This window comes from Contarinia nasturtii, unplaced genomic scaffold (genome assembly GCF_009176525.2).
Source record: "Contarinia nasturtii isolate CC-2019 unplaced genomic scaffold, AAFC_CNas_1.1 Cnas_scaffold_1699, whole genome shotgun sequence".
Classification (NCBI taxonomy): Eukaryota; Metazoa; Arthropoda; class Insecta; order Diptera; family Cecidomyiidae; genus Contarinia; species Contarinia nasturtii.
In genome coordinates this window covers 800897-820372 of record NW_022199032.1, presented here as the reverse complement: position 1 = coordinate 820372, position 19476 = coordinate 800897, and the positions used below count along the sequence as shown (strand labels likewise).

The 19476-nt window shown below is 33.7% G+C and overlaps 1 protein-coding gene across 1 annotated transcript; it reads left to right on the top strand.

Annotated features, from left to right (window-relative positions):
• The first annotated feature begins 1731 nt into the window (after nt 1-1731).
• Nucleotides 1732-17849, top strand: LOC116346893 (T-box-containing protein TBX6L-like). Its single transcript, XM_031777164.1, has 5 exons — nt 1732-2066; nt 2282-2432; nt 13827-14094; nt 14339-14476; nt 16481-17849. The coding sequence occupies exons 1-5, from the start codon at nt 1985-1987 to the stop codon at nt 17249-17251; spliced, it is 1410 nt and encodes a 469-aa protein (XP_031633024.1). The 5' UTR covers nt 1732-1984; the 3' UTR covers nt 17252-17849.
• The last annotated feature ends 1627 nt before the right edge of the window (nt 17850-19476 follow it).

Below are 19476 nucleotides of genomic sequence, written 5' to 3'. Positions count from 1 at the left end.
TGAAAATATCCCAATATAATGCCTGGAATGGGATTCAAATTAATGATTTCTAGTTTGAGGTTTTATCAGACCGAAAACATGAAAAACTGTCAATGTTTATTAAACGGTACATTTCACGAAGTCACTTAATATGAGACAATTGGATTAATTAATTTTATCACTTCATTTAAGAAGTGAAACTTCTGAAAAGCAATTTTCGTGGAAAAAAAACACCTGCATCATTCAGAATAATTTCAAGTAAATAAAAGAGGTATTAAAGGAACTTCGGTTCGGCACTTGAAAAATTATAATGCATGCACTTCTCAGGTGGCAGTAACAGCTCTGAACTGCGACCAATTTAGTTTGTACATGATTACCATTTTGGGATCTTAGTACCGAATAATTTTAATACAGTAGCAGTTTCTGCCATCAATGAAAAAATAAACTATTAATGAGGTTATTTCCAAGTATATCACTGTTAATTTTGATGTAGCAAAACTGCCATATATTGAATTATTTAGCAATGAATCGCATTGATTTCAATTGACGTGTATTGAAATAACTTAGATTATTTTGTACACTAGATGCATTATGTTGTAATTGTACTTTATCTATAAAGAAAGTGCATATTGGATTAATTTGTGCTTGATTGTTCAGATTGTTTAAATTTCTTTCACTGAAGTTTAAAATGTATATTTCTGCGTCTTTGTAACAGGTTAAATGTGTAATGTGTACATACATCTTTATATAAAAATTAATTCAATTCGAACCACGCTACATGTGTGGTCAGTGTTCACAGATAAAATGCATTATCAATATGTGTTATTTGGGAGAAATCAAAAATCATAGTTTTTTTTTAAATTAGTATACATAGCGTATTTCATTGAAATAATTGCATTATATCGAAAGCACTCTCTCCCACCAAAATATATGTCATTCCGCAAAGTACGGCAATTGAAATCTATTTAATCCAGGAAATGATATCAAATTTAATTAAAAATAAATGTGAGCAAATCAATGTGAGTTAAACTCGCTAAGTGTTTCGATATAAAAATCTCCTGTGGCAGCAAACGCCATTGTATTTTTGTTCACTTGTACAAACGAAATTTTAAAGCATAGAGGGCGGAGCTAAAACATTTAGTTTTCTTTTGAGTTGTTTTATTTGGCACACCAACACATATGGTGGTCCAATCACACCCGTCTCACACAATACGCTCGTCTCGACAAAGCATACACACAAAAGCCTTTTGAAAATGTGTGCACCACACTCAAGTGTTGATTCTCGAATAAAGCTGCAAAGAAAATTTTCGGTTTCTCGCCTGTATGTGTGCATGTTTGCTTTTGTATAAGCAAACAGACAGAGAAAAATAAAATAAGAAAATCGAGTGCACAAAAAATGTGTTTTGCACATTTTGTGTTGAAATAAGCAATAGTGTTTATTTCATAGGCGACAAACGATGGCGCTATAGTTATACTTAAAGCAGACGTTATGCACTTGAAAATAGACCCTGTAGACTATCCTCTTTCACACACATACATTCGCACCGATCGATTGATCGTTGCTTTGCTTTCGCCTTCATATTCGTCGTTCGAACGCATTTTCCACGATCTTTCGTTTGAATGAATTGAACTAGAACCTACACCAACCACAGCAGATCAGTTTACGATTTTACGTTATACGATCAACACGCATTCGATTTCACTGTCTCGCATTTTATTTTGATTTTGTTTGAATTGTCGAAACGAATTTTCTTACTTAACTTGTTGCTTCGGCTATGTGTTCAGTGAATTACAAACTTGAAGTGTTTTCCTATATATATTTTTCTGGTGAAAATTGACATTTGAACTTTGAAAAAAAAAATATATATATATTTATTCAAATAAATAAACAAGTTATTACGAAACATTTATCACTGCTCTTTTGCAATTATTTTTGATATCAATCAAGTGTTCAATATACATTTATATTAATTTGTGATAATACAACACAATAAGCAAATACGCCATGAATGACTTAGTGGATTTACGATTACATCATCACATCGCTCAAGAAATCTATCGCCAACAAATGATGCAGCGCTTACCTGGTACGTTGAGATTTTATCGATCCACTCTATAATTTTAACCATAATTAACACCAATCCCACACATATGCACAACGCCGACGGCAACACAGCCCCATTCCATTAAAACACATTTTCAATTTGATTTAATTACAATTGCTCAATAGGCATTGAAAAGAATTAATGAAATAAATTTACAAAAAAACAAACACTAATTTCTTCCCATTTGTGTTGCTCAGATCCATACCCAAATATGTTGACAATGTCACGACACATTCAGTTACCACCGCGATATGGTTTGCCAGACGTGAATGCAACACTGCAAAACGCTGAATTATGGCAACAATTTCATGAAATTGGCACGGAAATGATCATCACAAAAAATGGACGGTAAGTTATTTGTTCAATTATCGCATTTTTTTAAAAAATATATATAAAACTGAAAACAAAAAGCACAATCGACGTCACATTTGAAGAGATCCAATATGTATTGAACTTGAGATGAGCATTGTTCACTCGAATTTGTACATTCGATATCGAATAAACCGAAACGGAGAAGAAGTGTTAAATGCTCACAAACAAGTTCAAATTTTAAACATAGTCAAACCGCACACAAACATAATTTCAAACATGAAAATTGTATTAATTATCTGTGTATGGCGCCGAGCAATTAAAATTTCGGCGCATGCATCATCGTTTTACTTTTCCACACACCCACGGTGTGCAGTATTGTAATCACCAAAAAAAAAAATATTTTTCTACGCGTTTTGGAACTGGAAAAAATCACAGTTTTCTTTTGTCATTTTAATGTGAGTGTGGTACAATGTACACAGTATGCAAAAAATCAATAGCTAATTTGTTAGCAGGATAAATCTTCTTCGAGAAAAGTAAATCCAAATCTTATTTTACATGTGTTCAATTTTGAATGGGCAATACCTTCAATTTGTAATGAAATTACTTCAAACATAAAGAATTTTATTTTCTTCTGTTTGAATTATTTATCGGTCAATAAAGTTCAATAATTGGCCAAAAAATATTACTGCTCTCCGAAGTTGGAATTTGGTAGTTATTGAATTGGTGCCGCACTATCAGTGCATAAATAAATATTCGTTCGGTAAAGAAATGTGGGAACAGTGCGAAAAAGTTGGACTTACGAATGTAAGTTCCTTTTTATGTTTATTTGAGTTATGGTGTGAAAAAAGACAAAAAAAGAAGAAGAAAAACCAAAGTCAACAGTCAATCCAAACTTATAAAGTTTTTTTTCTGTAATTGACACAGCGTTTAGTTGATTTAAACACAATTGGTGAGAATTAAAACACAAAAACCTCCCAAAATGTGATATTTTCTACACCAATCATACACTCAATATTTACTTGTCGCAACGAAATAGCACAGTCTTCACAATATCTCTCATGCATTCGAACCGGAAAAAAATTCAGATAAAAGGCCGTTCTTTTGAGACTTCGAGCTCAAAGAACCTGCTATGTTTGTTAATGAAAACAATTCTCTTGTATTTAACACATATGAAATTGGGTACGGTGTACTAAACAAATATTTAAATAATAAAACAACGGAAAGATGAATTTGACGACGAACAACAGCATAGATCAGATAGACTGCACAATAATCAATAATATATACATATGAGGAGAATATGGTTCAATTGTTGAATGTTGTGTGTATTCATTTGATATGGGAAAAGATTTATTTTCCTTTAGTTGGCCACAAGGTTAAAAGAAACAACTGAACTTCAGGCGGATGGCCTCTTGAAACCGCCAAAACACACTTCAGTAGTATTTGGATGAAAACATCTTAAGTTTCCCAGTTTTCAACCATTGATTTAAATGACATATCAAAATATTTCTCGTCCAAAAATAAGTTAAATAATAAATGCCCTCTTCGTGTGTCATCAAGTGGTTTTTATCCATTGTAGTTTGTTTACTCTTGCAAACCAATACAGAAGTTATAATTCGATGAGAAAATTGAGTTGTTTGAAGCAAAGCATAGCTGCCAATTTAATTGGAGTTATAGAAAATGTAAAAATGACAAACAAAAATAGATACGAAAGCACACAAGGCAGAGGGATAAAAAACACACACACACCACAATACTTTGTAAAATTGGAAAAATTATCCGAAAAATGACCATATGAAATGGAATTTTTGCTGCTGATGGTTTGTTAACTAGACTGTGTTGAGTGCTTGACAGATCAATCAAAGTGCAGACGATGTAGACGAAGGTAACAATTTTCACGTCAATATTTTTTTTTTAACTTTTGCTCCGTGTTTGTGTATAATTTTCATGTTATTCGTCTCTCTGCTATATTAATCTTTTCGTTTCCATTTCACTGGTTCTGCCATGGAGTTCACCGATCGATTGGATTCTAATGGCAAACGATCGATTTTAAAATTGGTATTTTTCTTTCGGTACTGCGGTTGAATCGTACGCACATTTATCCAACCCATTGATTTGTTTCGTTGACTCTTTTTTTTCTCTCTATAATTCTTGCACTTGTAAGGAAAATCCCATTTGGGCAAAGGTTATCCTTCTATTTGCTCAAATACTTAACGTTTCATATAATTTTGGGTTTGAACGATGAATTTAACATCCTTCGATATAATTTATCATTTGATAGACGAGGCAATTTTCGACGATTAGTTTCAGTTTAAGCAATTTCAAACAGCACTTGAAATTGAACGGGAAAATATGATTTGTATGCGAACAGCCAGAGAAAAAAAAAAAACAAACACGCAACATTTATGGGCGCCATAAATATTTATAAAAATAATAAACATTTTTCGATTTTGGTTATTTGTTCACCTTTCTCTTTAAGCACCCACCACAAGCACATGTCAATTTCACTTTGAATGTTTGATTTGATGCTCATTTGAAATTGACAGTTTCAAATGTCATACTCTCCGAAATTGTGCACGCAATTTTTGGCGGCAGGGCAATGCAAACGGAACATTTGCATTGATCAAAAAGAATGTTCGGTTTGATTGTGCGACAAGAATGTGTTTTTGCCCTACTGCCGTGAATTTGTGTTCAACTGATAAAATGCTCGAATTAAGTGCTTTCTTAAAACACGCTTTATCAGAGCGGTCAGATTTGGAGAGAAACTTGTATCGCAAACTTCGTTTATATGGCGCCTACGTCGGTAAAAAACAAAAGAGCGTCAAAAATGAAAGAGCATGGTATGTAAAGCAAACAAAGAAAGAAAAATGTGCGTTTTTCACGATTCCAGAACACTGAGAGACATGAGAAACAACAACAACAACAACAAAAACAAAGTCCAGTAGTTAAATCCAAATGTGTGTACAATCGTATAAAAATCGGTGTTTTTCTCTGCTTACTTTACTGCGTGTACCTTCCGTTGTAAGGGACAAAGTAATCGCTTGTGTGACGTCTCAAATATAAAGTTCTCAATTTGTGTAATTCATGACGCCAGAAAGTCACACCTTTCCATTGTCATCAACATTACCGCACATTGTTCACAGAGCGAAATTTATGTATTTTTTGTTTTTTTTTTAGTGTCCTCTATTTTGCCTGTTTTTTCTTTGTTGTCCTTCTCATGCATGTCCCGTTCCGTTTACTACGCGTTCACATACACGCTCTTTTTACCTTTGTAACCTTTCGTCAGCCTCTTTTAGGTCGATATCAATATCTTACTTTTTCTCTGAGATTGCATCACCGTTATTGCCACCGTACTTCACCATAAATCGATCGTAGCAACAAAGTTGAAAAAAAAACGTCGATGTGAAACGGTCATTCCTTTTGCCAGAATATCCAAAGCGATTAAATGAAAATGCTTAAACATAAATTAATGAAATACTAAATGTGACCATCGGCATTCTTTTTTCTTCGTTTCTCTTAATAAAGACAATGTACTCAATATATTGCCCTTCTTCATTTTTCTTATCATCGGCAATATATTTATGTCATGTACTTTCATGTTTTATCACATTAATTTGCTGAAAAAAAGAAACGAAATTTCACTAATAAACATTATTTGATCACCAGCATCGCGAACCAAACTGTATTCGATTGTTCTGATTGATCAAAGTGCAGGCGCGTGATGATGTAAGATCAAATCAAAACATTTTCAGAATTGGTTTTTCAGAAGTGTTGAATCCCTGGGCATAAAGAATGCACTGACCGCGAGCTAGTTAAGACGGTTGTTGCGTCAGTCTGTCGCTTGTCGATCTCGGCTCGGGTCAAACCATGGAAAGATCGTTTAACATTCGATGTCTTGTGGTTCAAAATACTTGTTAGACAAACATTGGAAAGAAACCAACATAGAAAAAATAGAAGAAGAAAAAAAGTATCTTTCCCAAATATTATGTCGTCTTCAATATGAAATTGGTCTGACAGTACATATATCTTTCTCTGAGCATTTTGTTTTTTTTTTTTTTGGTCTGAGCTAAAAAATCAAACGGCAAAAAAGAATGAGCAGTCAAATATATTAAAAAGTGTATGCCATCGAACGAAACAACATCGAAAAGAGTGCAAGAAGAAAACCCAAACCAAGAGGAGAAAAAAAACACACACAAATCGACGACAACGGTGCAGACGTCGACGATGACGACGAAGACCAGCATAAGAACAAAAATGAAATATATATTAAAAATTGGTTGGTAATTTGGCGCCACTGCACTGACTCCATGCATACCGCATGCTGTTCTAAAACAATGCATCGTTTAGATGCCCGCAGAGACAAGACAAGCCAACTTATATTTGTATACTTTCCATTTTTTTCTCTCTCCCTCTATTTCTTTCTCTTTCCATCTCATGCGTGTGTATATTTTCATCCATATACCGTTGTTGTTACTTTTTATTTATTCTGTAAATTTTTAAACGAAAGAAAAAGTCTGCGTTTTATTTGGAAAAGTGTGTGGCTGTTGCTCGGAAGAGTTTCGTTAATAATCAGAGAGTCCATTTCATGCTTCAAATACGATTGTAATATGCGTGCATTTTATTTGTTCATGATTTTTTTTTTTTTACAAATGCCTTAATTTAGAACGAAAATCCAAGAGAAAATGAGAAAGTGAAATAATTCATGTAAAATTTTTGTCATTTGGTTTCATGTGATTTGATTGAGTGACACTGTTTCCACCAGTGTTTGACGCGTCTCTCGATCTATTTCTCTGAAATATCTATCTATATCTACATCAGCTTCTGTTCTCACGTCAGAACAACGAACCACTCACATTTTTTTCCTTCTTCTTCTTCTTCTTCTTCGTCTTCTTAAAGGTCTCCTTCATATTTTCGATTCGTCGAAATAAATCAACCGAAATTTACGCATACGCATCGTTTTATTGAATATGAATTGGTGCCAACGAAATGATTTGTTAAAATTGGAATGTGTTGATCGTCTCTCGTTAGAAAGAATGGGCGATTCGGCACCAAGATTTTGACTCCATAATGTTTGGGAAAAATTAAGATCGAAAAAAATTTCAAATAGATATCAAACTGTTAATGATCTTTTTTTTCTATCCACAATTTTCATTAAATATTCTCTATATATATACCGAAAGAGATCATTTGGATGTCTCACTTTTCAGCGCCATTTAAACGGATCGATTGCCTCAATAATTCTCGTCAAATTAATTTGTTTACCATTTCGTTCGAGAATCGATTTGGTCGGTAAATTTTGGGCCAAAGAGCACGTTTCAATGACGAGTATATAAAATCAATTTCAATATTGCATTGTTCAATGAATATATAAACTAGCCAAATCACGAAATAAGAACGTGAATCACAGCGAAATGGGTGGCATAGTCATTTTCTTTCAGCACACTTGATCGAGAAAGAGAGAGAGAGAGAGAGAGAGAGAGAGAGAGAGAGAGAGAGAGAGAGAGAGAGAAAGAGGGATAAAGATAAAGGGCAGAGAAAATTCATCATTTCTTCTTCGATTGCAAAATGTAGTAATCATTTCGGGCGTTGCCCAATACAAAAGACACTTGCGTTTATTGATTCATTATTAATTAGTTTCCTCCTCAAAATATTTACACATTTATTTATTTTTTGAATTGATTGTCCGTTTTGAAAAATCATTCTGACTTTTCTATCAGCCGCATATCGAGACGTTCTTATTGTTATTGTGTACCCAATACCGGATAATGATTTTTCATTTTATCGTGTCTATTTTCTCGACTGTTTATTGTCGTCTTTTTGCGCACACACACAACGTGCACAGACATACATTCCAAGACGAATGAGAGAGATACGAAAAGAGAGAAAGAGAGAAATGTGCTGGCAGTGAGTAAGCGAAAAGGAATTGAGAATGTTGAAAATGAAGATAGAAAAACCGATGGTTGATGCGAGTACGATGAAAATCAACCGAAGGAAATAAAATATAAGTCTATTAGTTTTGTTTGTTTTTGTTTAGAATGTTGTTGCTTTTTGTGGCAGTTGCATTGTTTCGCTTCCTTCACATACTCAAAGGAGGAAAACGAAATAAAAGTAAATAATAACATAGTTGCAACGAAACTGCGGCCAATTGATTGTATAGTCGTTTCCAAAAAGATCTGTGTTGTCAAACTAATACAATGCATTTCGGAACGCATTTCCATTCAAAAGTACACAAGGCTCCTTAGTTAAACGTGTCAATTTGGTTTGAATTTTGTTGAGGGTATGTTGTTTGTTCAAAATTTTGACAGTTCGCTGTAACAGATCTTATTGAAAACGACTATACAACCGGACACAGGCACATACGAATAAAATCAAATCGCGAACATGATGCACAAAGAAATATTCAACAAACGAAAGCGATCGATCTCAATTTCTATTCCGCTGCCATCAGACCACCAAGGCAATTTTTATAAAACCAACAACAAACTTTTAATTTTTCTTAACTACCTCTCGTTGCTTAAACCATCATCACATTATTACGTATGCCTTTGCACACACAGCATATAATTTTTTTTTCATCGCATTTCGTTGTTGTGGTTGTTTATTTTGTGTTATTGCTTTTTCCATATTTTTTTGTTGTTGTTGTGCTGCCTGTTGCTCGTTTTCTTATTCCTGTGGTATCATCATTTGAATCAGATTCATACGCTGAACACCGACTTATGAACAAACCATTTCGCACAGTACTTTACATTCAATGGCAAACGCACACAACTTAACTTTGGCAAACAATAAGGTATAAGCAAAGCCATGGTGTGCATTTTCGACCTACAAATTCAAATCAAAGAAAATACGGTGCAATTTTAAATGAATCTATTTCATTCCATCACGATAAAAAACAAAATTGGTCAACGATTAATTGGTTTTTACAATCTAAAATTAGACATTATAAAATGGTTATAAATAAATAGTCACGTAAAGCCCACCAGAATATTGATTAATAGACAAAATAAAAACAAACAACGTATGTCCTTCGATAATTTCAAATTAAATTAATTTATGCCATAATTCGTTTCCCAAATGTGTCAGATTGTTCATTTATCAAAATGATAACAGACACAGAGACATACGATTGGCGCTAAACCATCGCCATATTCGATTCAAAGGAACGAAGACGAATATACAGCCCGAAGAGAAATGAATTTATAACAAACATAATCACATAATATAAATGAAACAAATTCTATCAAAATGTGTACCTTTTCTTCGTTTTTATTCTTCGAAAATTTAGCATTTTCAAAATATGTATGTGTGTATGTTTGGTCGTGCTCTTCGGTTTGGTTTCCTTCATTCTTATTTCTCATGTTTTGTGTTGCAGTTATTTTTGATGTTCGGCAACTCTCGCCACTAATAACATCAATACAGAGATACAAAACACACTATAATAAATGATTTTCGTTCGAATATTTTTCGTCTGATTTTTCGTTGCTCAAGTGTTCGAAAACTGAACTGAATGATATTATAGATGCTGCGTGAATATAATATATATGCACGCGCTTGTATACGTTTTGTATTGTTTTATCATTAATTTATGGCAGCGGTCGACGAGCGCAGTTAGGAATGGGTCAGTCGGGCGCCACAAATTTAAAAAAAAAAATTCTCATTAAAACTCGTATACTATTATATTCATTTGAAATGAAAAACAAAAAAAAAATAACACATACAAATTCATGAGAATATACCGTGAAAGGCGAGACCTGAAAAAAAATGAAACATAACGTGTGTAAACATTTTAGGCTTTTGAATTTATACCACTGTATTCAAATATTCGAGCAATCATTGTTTGTTCGATTAATTTTATCAATTTTTTACGCAGAACTAAGTTACGCATATTGATCTTGTGAGTTCTATTTATCGTACTCGATTAAATCCAGCGATCACAGTAAAAAAAGAGACAAATTATTTTTCTTTTGTTTTCTCGCTTCTCTTCGGTTAAATAATTTTCGTTCAATATAACATTGTATTTGATAAATTTTTGCAACTTTTTCTTCGTCTCGCTTATTAATTTATTATCATTTTGTCTGGCGCATGCGATCCAAAGATTCCCACTGAACATCGCTGGCTTATTAAAAGACCAATGTTTTCAACGCTTCGCCGCAGCATACCGTGAACATCACATCAATGATTGTGATTGGAGCCGCCGTTCGATCAAGTTTGAACATATATCATGTCAAGAGGAGAAAAAAAAGAAGCGTATCGTATTAAAAAATACAAACTATTTGGGTGCATATGGAAATGAGAATTAATGTGGGAATGAAAGTGTAAACGTGAAGATACATAAAGACATACTTAATTTTGTTTATGAAAAAAATGCATGTTGTGTCACTGACGGCATCATTGCTATTATCATCGTTTGGCGCAATAAAATGCATTCCAATAATTGCGTTAAAAAAAAAAAACAAAGAAATCCGAACGAAAATGGATTCACCGAATTTGGAATCACCGAAAGTCATAAAACTCATGTTTACCTTGTTTCGTTTTAACGGTTGTTTGGAAGCCACTTGTAATGTGAGAACGGAAATATTATGGTGTGTCCCATGTGTGATCGGCGAACATACATTTTTATCGATGATTTTAATGAGATCGATTACGATTGTATATCTCTTTAATCTTAGCATTTGATCAAGTGCTTCTGACGGCGGATCGTATAAAAAGAGGACATGTGTTTTCAATTGTATCGGCTGTGTTGTTTGGTGACCCTTTTCGTTCAAAAAATCCGCAGCACCTATTTTGGAGATAATGTCGAAAAATGAAAAGAAAACAAATGTTCGCATCAGAATAAATCAGGGATCGGTGAGATCCTTTTTGACATTTGCTCCGATTCGGGCGTGTGTTTGTACATTGGTGCAAACATTGCGCATAAAATCAAATAAATGTATCACCCATCAAATTTTACGATCGATACATTTTCGCTTCACACTCTCCCAAAACAAAAAAGTACGAAGAGGTATAGCAAAACTGCAAAAAAGGAGACGAAAAAAAGAAGATAAAAAAAAACACTTGATCTTGATCACACAAAAGACAAACGCTGATTTCTATCTAGATTTGAAGCGATTCTTTTTACGGTTGCGCACGACATTCAACGGTCTCCATATCCCGAAAGCAGCAGGTGATATTTGACAGATTTTTTTTTTCATCATCATCATTTTCATTGGGCACTGTTTTTATATATATATATACGTCGTCTGTCGTTCCAACATCGTTTGTTCTTTGTTGCTCATCTTTTTCATGAATTTATAGATCTTTCTTGTCTCACCATATCTCTCACTGTGTCATTGTCAGAGATCAAAATCAACAGATAATTTACACAAGAAAATAGACGAAGAAAACAATAAAAGATATCACATCTTGTGTCTTATATGTAATCAGCCTCTTGTGAATTCGCCTTTCGTCATCTATTTTTGTTCGTTGATGTTGTGTTGATGTTTTTTTTTCTCGTCTTTTAATCAATTATAAATGATCAAATCAACATTCAAGTTTTCATATTTAACTTCAAGTCGTCCATTAAGCACACCTAATAGATCGCGTCTTATTTTATGGGTTTATAAATTAAAAATTGAGCGTAAATAGTAGTGTTATGGAACGAAAACAACGGTCGTTTCAGTCGTACGCGCGTTAATGATTATTTATTTATTTTTTTCTTATCTTAAAATCACAAGAAAATTGGATAATCTAGCGGAAAAAAAGTGAAATTGAAATCGACCGTGTGACAGCACAGGTACATCCAACTCCAATACATAACAATGATTTAGATCTAATTTGAAGATTCAAACAGTGAAGCGAGAAAAAATGTAATAAAACATGACACGGAGACAGTTGACAAAAAAAACAGAATAACAATGATTTTATAATTCAAATTAGACGATATAAAAACTGAATCTAATCAATCTTGATACTTTAGTCGTACCCAATTAATGTTTTGTTAATGTTTAACATATGTTTGAAATGAATGAACGAAAAATGATCGATTTGATCGTTGATCACCTGTTTTTGAAGTCGAATACAATCTTGAACAATGAATCCAACGATTTTATTGTTATTGTTCCTTCATATATGAAAATAGTCGTTTTTCAGTTTGGCAATCATGTGCATTTTACAAAGCAAACAAATACCATTTACTTCAGGCAAATAAAAGTATGAATCATCCGGACAATGAAAAATGTTTACCAATTTTTCAGACGTACACATCAGAGCGAAAAACTTTAATTATTAGTTCGAAAAATGGGCTACTTGAACATTTGAAATCGTTGAATGACTAGAAAATGGAAAGAAAATTCCAAAAGCATGAATCAACCCTGGAAAAAGATCCCAAAATAATCATCATCACATAATCAGCACATCCTTATTATCTATATGCATCTTCACGAAAAGTAAATATAATGAATGAGTTCAGAAATGATAAATTGTGTCTGAGTTTTGAAAATTCTCGAGCAGATCAATAGTATTGTAGAAAATAGACCGGAATTTTTTGTAGCTAAAATATTTCGTTTCATTTTGGCCATTCACGATATTCAGCAAAGATCATTGCAATTTTTTGTTTCCGCCTTTGTACTGTCCAAAAGTTACTGTACGACCAAACCGATAATTAACTGATGACGGTGATAGTACAATTACCAAAGCTAATGTGTATGTTGCGCATTTCGTTTTTTTATTTCTCAATGGTTTTCGTGTGTGTGTGTTTTTTGGCAGACTCACTTTCTGAATGAAAAGCAAACATTTTTCTATGACCCAACTTGACTCCAGAATGGTAGAGTGATTCATGTCAAATGTGTGTCCATAGTTGATTCGCTATGCTTGTTGTCTGTGCACACACACACACACTCCATGTCTGTATGTGTGTTTTAGGCCTGTCAAGAACATAAAAATATGCTGTAACCCATCTAAATAATAAGCACTTGTCGACAGTCTAATGACTACGAGGCGCCTTTTCCGGTACACACTTAAATGCAGTTTAAAGGCGCCTCGTTCATTTTTATGCACACACATTTTTCACTTAACACAAATGCAACTTGTCTTTTTGGTCAGTTCGATGTGTGTTTTTTTTTTCGTTTTACATTTTTTTCTTCCGTTTTCGACTTTGGGTCTTGTATAGTTGTCGGAATGATTGTTTGTTTTTTTAAAACACTAATAATTATGTTCAATATGTTTGGATATCATTTTATGAAATGGAATTTCACCATTATGATGATTTTCTTTGGATTGTGGCATCATTGTGTCGATCCACACTCAATAATTTGGAATCTCTTAATTTTGTGTATAAAGCCTGTGCTTGCAACTTTAATGGAACGAATGTTAAACATAATTTTTATTTGTTTTTTTCTTCTTCTTCTTTTTCGTTCTTTCTGTCTCTCTTTGTCTTAAATTTTAATTGTATAGCCGAATGTTTCCGTCATTGCGTGTTGCATTGTCCGGTTTGGAGAAAGATGCTCACTATTGCGTTGTGCTTGAAATGGCACCACTCAGCGATTGTCGATACAAATTTTCAGGCAGCCAATGGGTACCAGCTGGTGGTGCTGAACCACAAAGCTCACAACGAATGTACATTCATCCAGACAGTCCAGCATTGGGATCACACTGGCAAGCACAGCCAGTTATCTTCAACAAGGTCAAATTGACAAACAACACATTGGATAGCCAGGGACATGTAAGTAAACCAAAATCGATATCATTTCACACAACAAATTCGAATTTAGCATTGCACTCATCGAATTGCACCGGTTACTAAACAAATATTTCCGCATAACCAAAAAAAAATGTGTTGTGCATGTGTTTTTTAAGTGCATTTTTTTTCGTTCGTCTTATTTTGTTTCGTTTCGTTGTCGTTGTCGTCGCCGTTATTCAATACCATGATGTATTTATTTCTATTTTGTTTATTTCTATTTCTCCAGATGGTTTTGACAAGTATGCACAAATATCAACCAAGATTGCATATCATTCGCACATCCGAACCGTCGCAGATCCCATGGGCGCCACAACAATCGTTTACATTTCCTGAAACTGAATTCGTTGCCGTCACCGCTTATCAAGTAAGAATCTATTCGTATATATGTGTTTCTTTTATTTTGTTGTTGTTTATTTGTTAGTTTTTTGTTGTTGCCATTTTGCTTTTCAATTCTCACATTCAAACAACCATAACTCATCACATATATCATCAATATACGGTGCGATTCTCTGTTTTCCATTTTTTGTTATGCTCTTGTTCCTTCTCATTTTTTTCTTCTTTAAGTTTTGGGTTATTTCAAAACTTGTTAAGGCAAAGATTTGTTTTATAATTTACATGATTTAGGTTGGAATTTATGACGTGTTCTTCTTTTTTATCGTTGTTTTCGTTATTTCATTTTCTTAATTTGGAATGGGTAGTAATCAAATGCAACGCGTTCCCATTCGACAAACAACATGCTGAAAACTTTTATGAATATTGTAGTAATTACATAATAATATATCATTTAGGCTGTGCGATCCTTGTAAACATACATATGTAGTGCATTAAAAACAGGCCTGAATATTTTTATTTCACACCTTTGCACAATATTTTTTTCATTATCGACGACGTCGTCGTTGCCGTCGTCGTCTTGTTAATGGCAACAAGTTGCCAGTGAATATTTTATTATAGTTTTGTTGGTGTGCTACGCAATTGTAAAGCGTCTACGATTTTTTATCTGAACTATAGTTCAATTTTTAAGGCGGTCTCCCTTTTTACCATTGAAGATAAAAGAATGGGACAAAACTTATTTTTAACGTTTGTCAGTTATTAACATTTCATACTGTGTTACGAATGCGTTTAATCTTCTTTGTGAAAGAAAAAAAATTGTAGCAAAATTTTGTACTGCAATCGGTTTTGTCGGCGTCGATCAATCAATTGCACTCAAAAATTTGGTAGTCGATTAAATTGTGTACTTTTTTTTCACTCTAGTCCTGTTTGCCAACTAGATAGCCAGCCAGAAAGACCTGATTATAATCTTAATGCTGTTTTGCGCAAAATCAAGTCGACTGCAACAAAAAAGACACAGAAGCACATTTTACGTGACAACCACAGCATTATTGGTAGGGTCGTCTATCGACATGTCGATGCACCGCACATTACCGAGCACATCGACTTGGTGTTTTCAGTCTTTATGTGTGTCTGTGTGTTTTTTTTTTGTTCCTACTGAAAATCTATCTGTCTTTGTTAGGCATGATCCAGTTGTTTTTGTTATTGTCCTAAGAGTTTGGAATAAAGGGACCGCTTTCCAAGATAATCTCCATATTCGGCATGCATTTGTACGAGCGCACGGTCTTACATCTACACATACACATAATCACACCAAACAATAATACTATACAATACCATAGCCAGATACAATGAAAGAATTAGCGGCACTTGCATGCTTGTTGAGATTTTAATAAAAACAGATTTAAGTAGGCACCAGATTATTCGGCCAGATTAGTGCATTTTTTTCGGTGTGATTCTTTCCTTTACTCTCTGCTCTTCTATCTGTTGGTTGTTTGTATTGCCATTTAAATGAATGCGCTTTGAGTGGCTGAGAGAGGGCACATTTTGTCTAAGTTCTCTACGTTATGTTTCGTTTTATAGTTTGTCGGCATCGATGATCGAATTTACTTTGTGTTATGGATACATGGCTAAATGTCTTTGTTTGTTTGTCCCGTGTAAAAAGCAGTGTCCGAAACAATTAGTATGCCAATATGTGTCTATAGCTAAATGCTTTCATTTAGCTTTCCGTTGTTTTTTCGGTTGCTATTATTCTTGAAGTAATCACAAAATATCATTTTCACAAAGCAAAATGCCGTCTTTATTCTGTAGACGGGAGCACAAATGACACAGACGTCTGTGCATGATATATGTTCTTTAAGAGATCCTACCAAAATAAAATAGAGATAATGTGATTCTCAAATGGCTCCTGTTTTACGCATCCAAATCAAATTCGAGATCAGCATTTGCAACAATTGATTATTACTATAAAAAAAATATCACAACACACTTAACTAATTGATGCCAATTTTTTTTATCTTTCTTGTTTTTTCTTGTATAGAATGATCGAATCACAAAGTTGAAGATCGATAACAATCCATTTGCCAAAGGTTTTCGTGAATCCGGTCAATCGAGAATAAAGCGGAAACTCACATCATCCACATCTTCATCATCGTCGTCGTCATCATCAAAAGCAAATACACCAATGGAGGCAAGTAATGACAAAAAGCTACGACGCAACGAACTCTTTGAATACAAAAACACAATGAAAGAGAATAAAATTGGCCGCAAACGATCAAACAGTTTATCTGAGTCAACGTCGTCGGCTGATGAAAGTGGCAACTCTGTGGGCGATGAGATGATTTCTTCATCTTCACTCAGCGGAACCAGTTCACCAGCAACATCAACCCATGAATATAATCCGGCTACTTATGATGAATCCGATGATTATACAACATTAAAATCATATGAAACGAATCACGTTGGAAATGGTTTACCGACTGTTGGACGTCATCATCCATCATCCGAATGGATTGACTTGATGACACTGCGCTACATTCAAGCAAATGGAAATTATCCACCACAACAACCATTATTTTATTCAACATTGCCAAGAAATTATGATTCGGTAACGTCACCATTTAAACAATCGCCACATTTTATGCAAGCCACCCCAATCGATTTGGCACGTACATATGAACAAATGCCATCACCGGATTTTCCACCATCAATGGTACCAGCCATTTTGGAACAACAAAAAAAAACCATCGCAGTCAGCCCACCGAAAAAAACTGGATTCTCAATATCAGCTATCTTAGGATGTGAGAGTTAAACAGAGAGAGAGGGAGAGAGAATGATAGACATACACACAAAGCTTCAATTCTAACAACCGTCGCGGATGCCAAATCGTTTCGAGCTATTTTCATTGAATTATTTTTTTATTTACGAAAACAGACAAATTTGATTATGTTTATTTAAACAGAAAAAAAAACTGCATTTTTGGAACTCATCAAATTATCTATTTTTCATGTTTTAACTTTAAGATAATGTGAAGGAAAATCAATCTAAAATTGTTCTCTTATGATTATTATGTACGAATTAATGTTGTTCGAGAGTGCAATTAATCAGTTTTGAAAAGCGCAAACATTCATTCTCTCATCCGCTGATTTAACAGAAGATATATATATACATATAATTAAAATGGACAAACTGTAAAACGACGTCCCTATTATGCCTACACAAATTATGATCATGTGTTTTAAAAAACTGAAAACACCATGCTCCAACAAAGCCATTTATAATTTGAGATTAATTAGCACGTACGACTACGTTATAATTTAGATTGTAAATAATTCATCGATAAAAATATATTAGACTTTTTTATTAAAACAAAACAAACATATTTTTATACGTACATTTTCAAAAAGACTGTATCCAAAGACAATGATATCAATAAAACAACTTACAGATAAAATTGTAAAACCAACATTTACCGACGTTTTCATTAAAATTTGGATTTATTTTTTGAACAATTTGAACTACAGACGTTTAGAAAATCAAACGAAGTTTATTCGAGTCTTTGCAAGGTAAACAGGAAACATAATTTCTATGATATGCAAAACAATTAATAAAATACACATATGGCATTCAATATAAGTGAATGTTCGAGTGTCTGCAGTATGGGTGAGTTGGAATCTAGATTGGAATAGGGTTGGTCTATTTATCATTGAAATTTCGACTGGAATGTTGATAAATTCTTCGGAAAACTGAAATGCGATCATCGTCATATGGTGGAGGCTCACGACTTTCCAAAATTCCGATTATGGATGAATACAAAAAAAAAACTGTTAAATATAATAATATTTGGCTTTAGAACTATGTTGTAAATCATCCGAAAAGAGAATTTGAAAAAGACAGAGTATGCAAGAGCTTACCTGCATGTTTTCTATTTGAATGGTGAAAACAAAAAATGACCAGGTTGGAAATAAAGGAACCAATTTATTCAAACAAATATCAAAAATAGGATAGTTGTGTGGCTCAAGAGATTGATGATGCATGTAATATGTTGTTTGGCACCATTCAAATACAAAAAAATGTATATATATATATTGCCAGTCGATTGACTCTCGACCATAGTTTGTTGAAGATAAATATCATTGGCTATTATGTAACGCACACACACAATTTGTTTCCTCCTCGCAATGTGTATTTGCTTGTAAGCGTGTATATTTCGAGAATTCAGTGGTGGTGGCGTTGTAAAACGAGCTAAACCAACTCCCAGTTTACGTTCAATTTTGAAGCTGCAATTGTGAAGTGCATTTGATGTCGACCGAAATGGCGCACACCGACCATGATCGCATTTTATGCTTTATTATAGTTTTTGAAAACTATATTACCAAAATTCAGATAGAAAATTACAACGTTTGTTTTATAAATTGGCTTGTTGGGAAAATGATATTGATTAATGGCTTTTGGATTTTTATTTACCCACACTGTGTGTTTTCATCTTTTTGTTTTTGTTGTTCGACGTTGGTTTTTTTTTGGGTTAGTTTTTCATTTCTATGTTAATTGAACGTTGTTTTGCTATTTTGCTCCTTTTATTTTTATTTTACTCGCTAATCTCTAACTTGCGTTCGCTTAACCCAGCTTCAACGATATACATATACATACACACGTAGACAATACGTTCGGTCTGAACTGATATTATTCACGGACAGCATGTTGTTCGTTGTGTCGGGGAATTCGTGAAAACCGATGACGAATGACCGGCACGCACTGTTCTCGCATCATTGATCATACAAACCATTTACTAGCATTTTTCTCTCATCATTGTCTGTCTCTCGCCTGTTTCTTTTACTTTGCACATTACATCTAATTGATTTTTTATTGTATTGTGTGCCACAGAGTTGAAAATTGAACAAAATTGAAATCATTGAGCTTTCCTTCACCTTCGTTTATATTATTGTGGGCCGAATGCCATTTGTAGGTTTTTTTGCTCTGTGCATGTACGTATTTAATATATGTTACCACTTTTTATTCTTTGGCTTTTCATTCGAT

Bases quoted from the DNA above. Each gene is read 5' to 3' on its own strand.
- LOC116346893 (XM_031777164.1), top strand. From the start codon at position 1,985: ATGAATGACTTAGTGGATTTACGATTACATCATCACATCGCTCAAGAA. The intron at 14,095-14,338 runs GTAAGTAAACCA...CTATTTCTCCAG, and splicing joins CATTGGATAGCCAGGGACAT to ATGGTTTTGACAAGTATGCA. The intron at 14,477-16,480 runs GTAAGAATCTAT...TTTCTTGTATAG, and splicing joins TTGCCGTCACCGCTTATCAA to AATGATCGAATCACAAAGTT.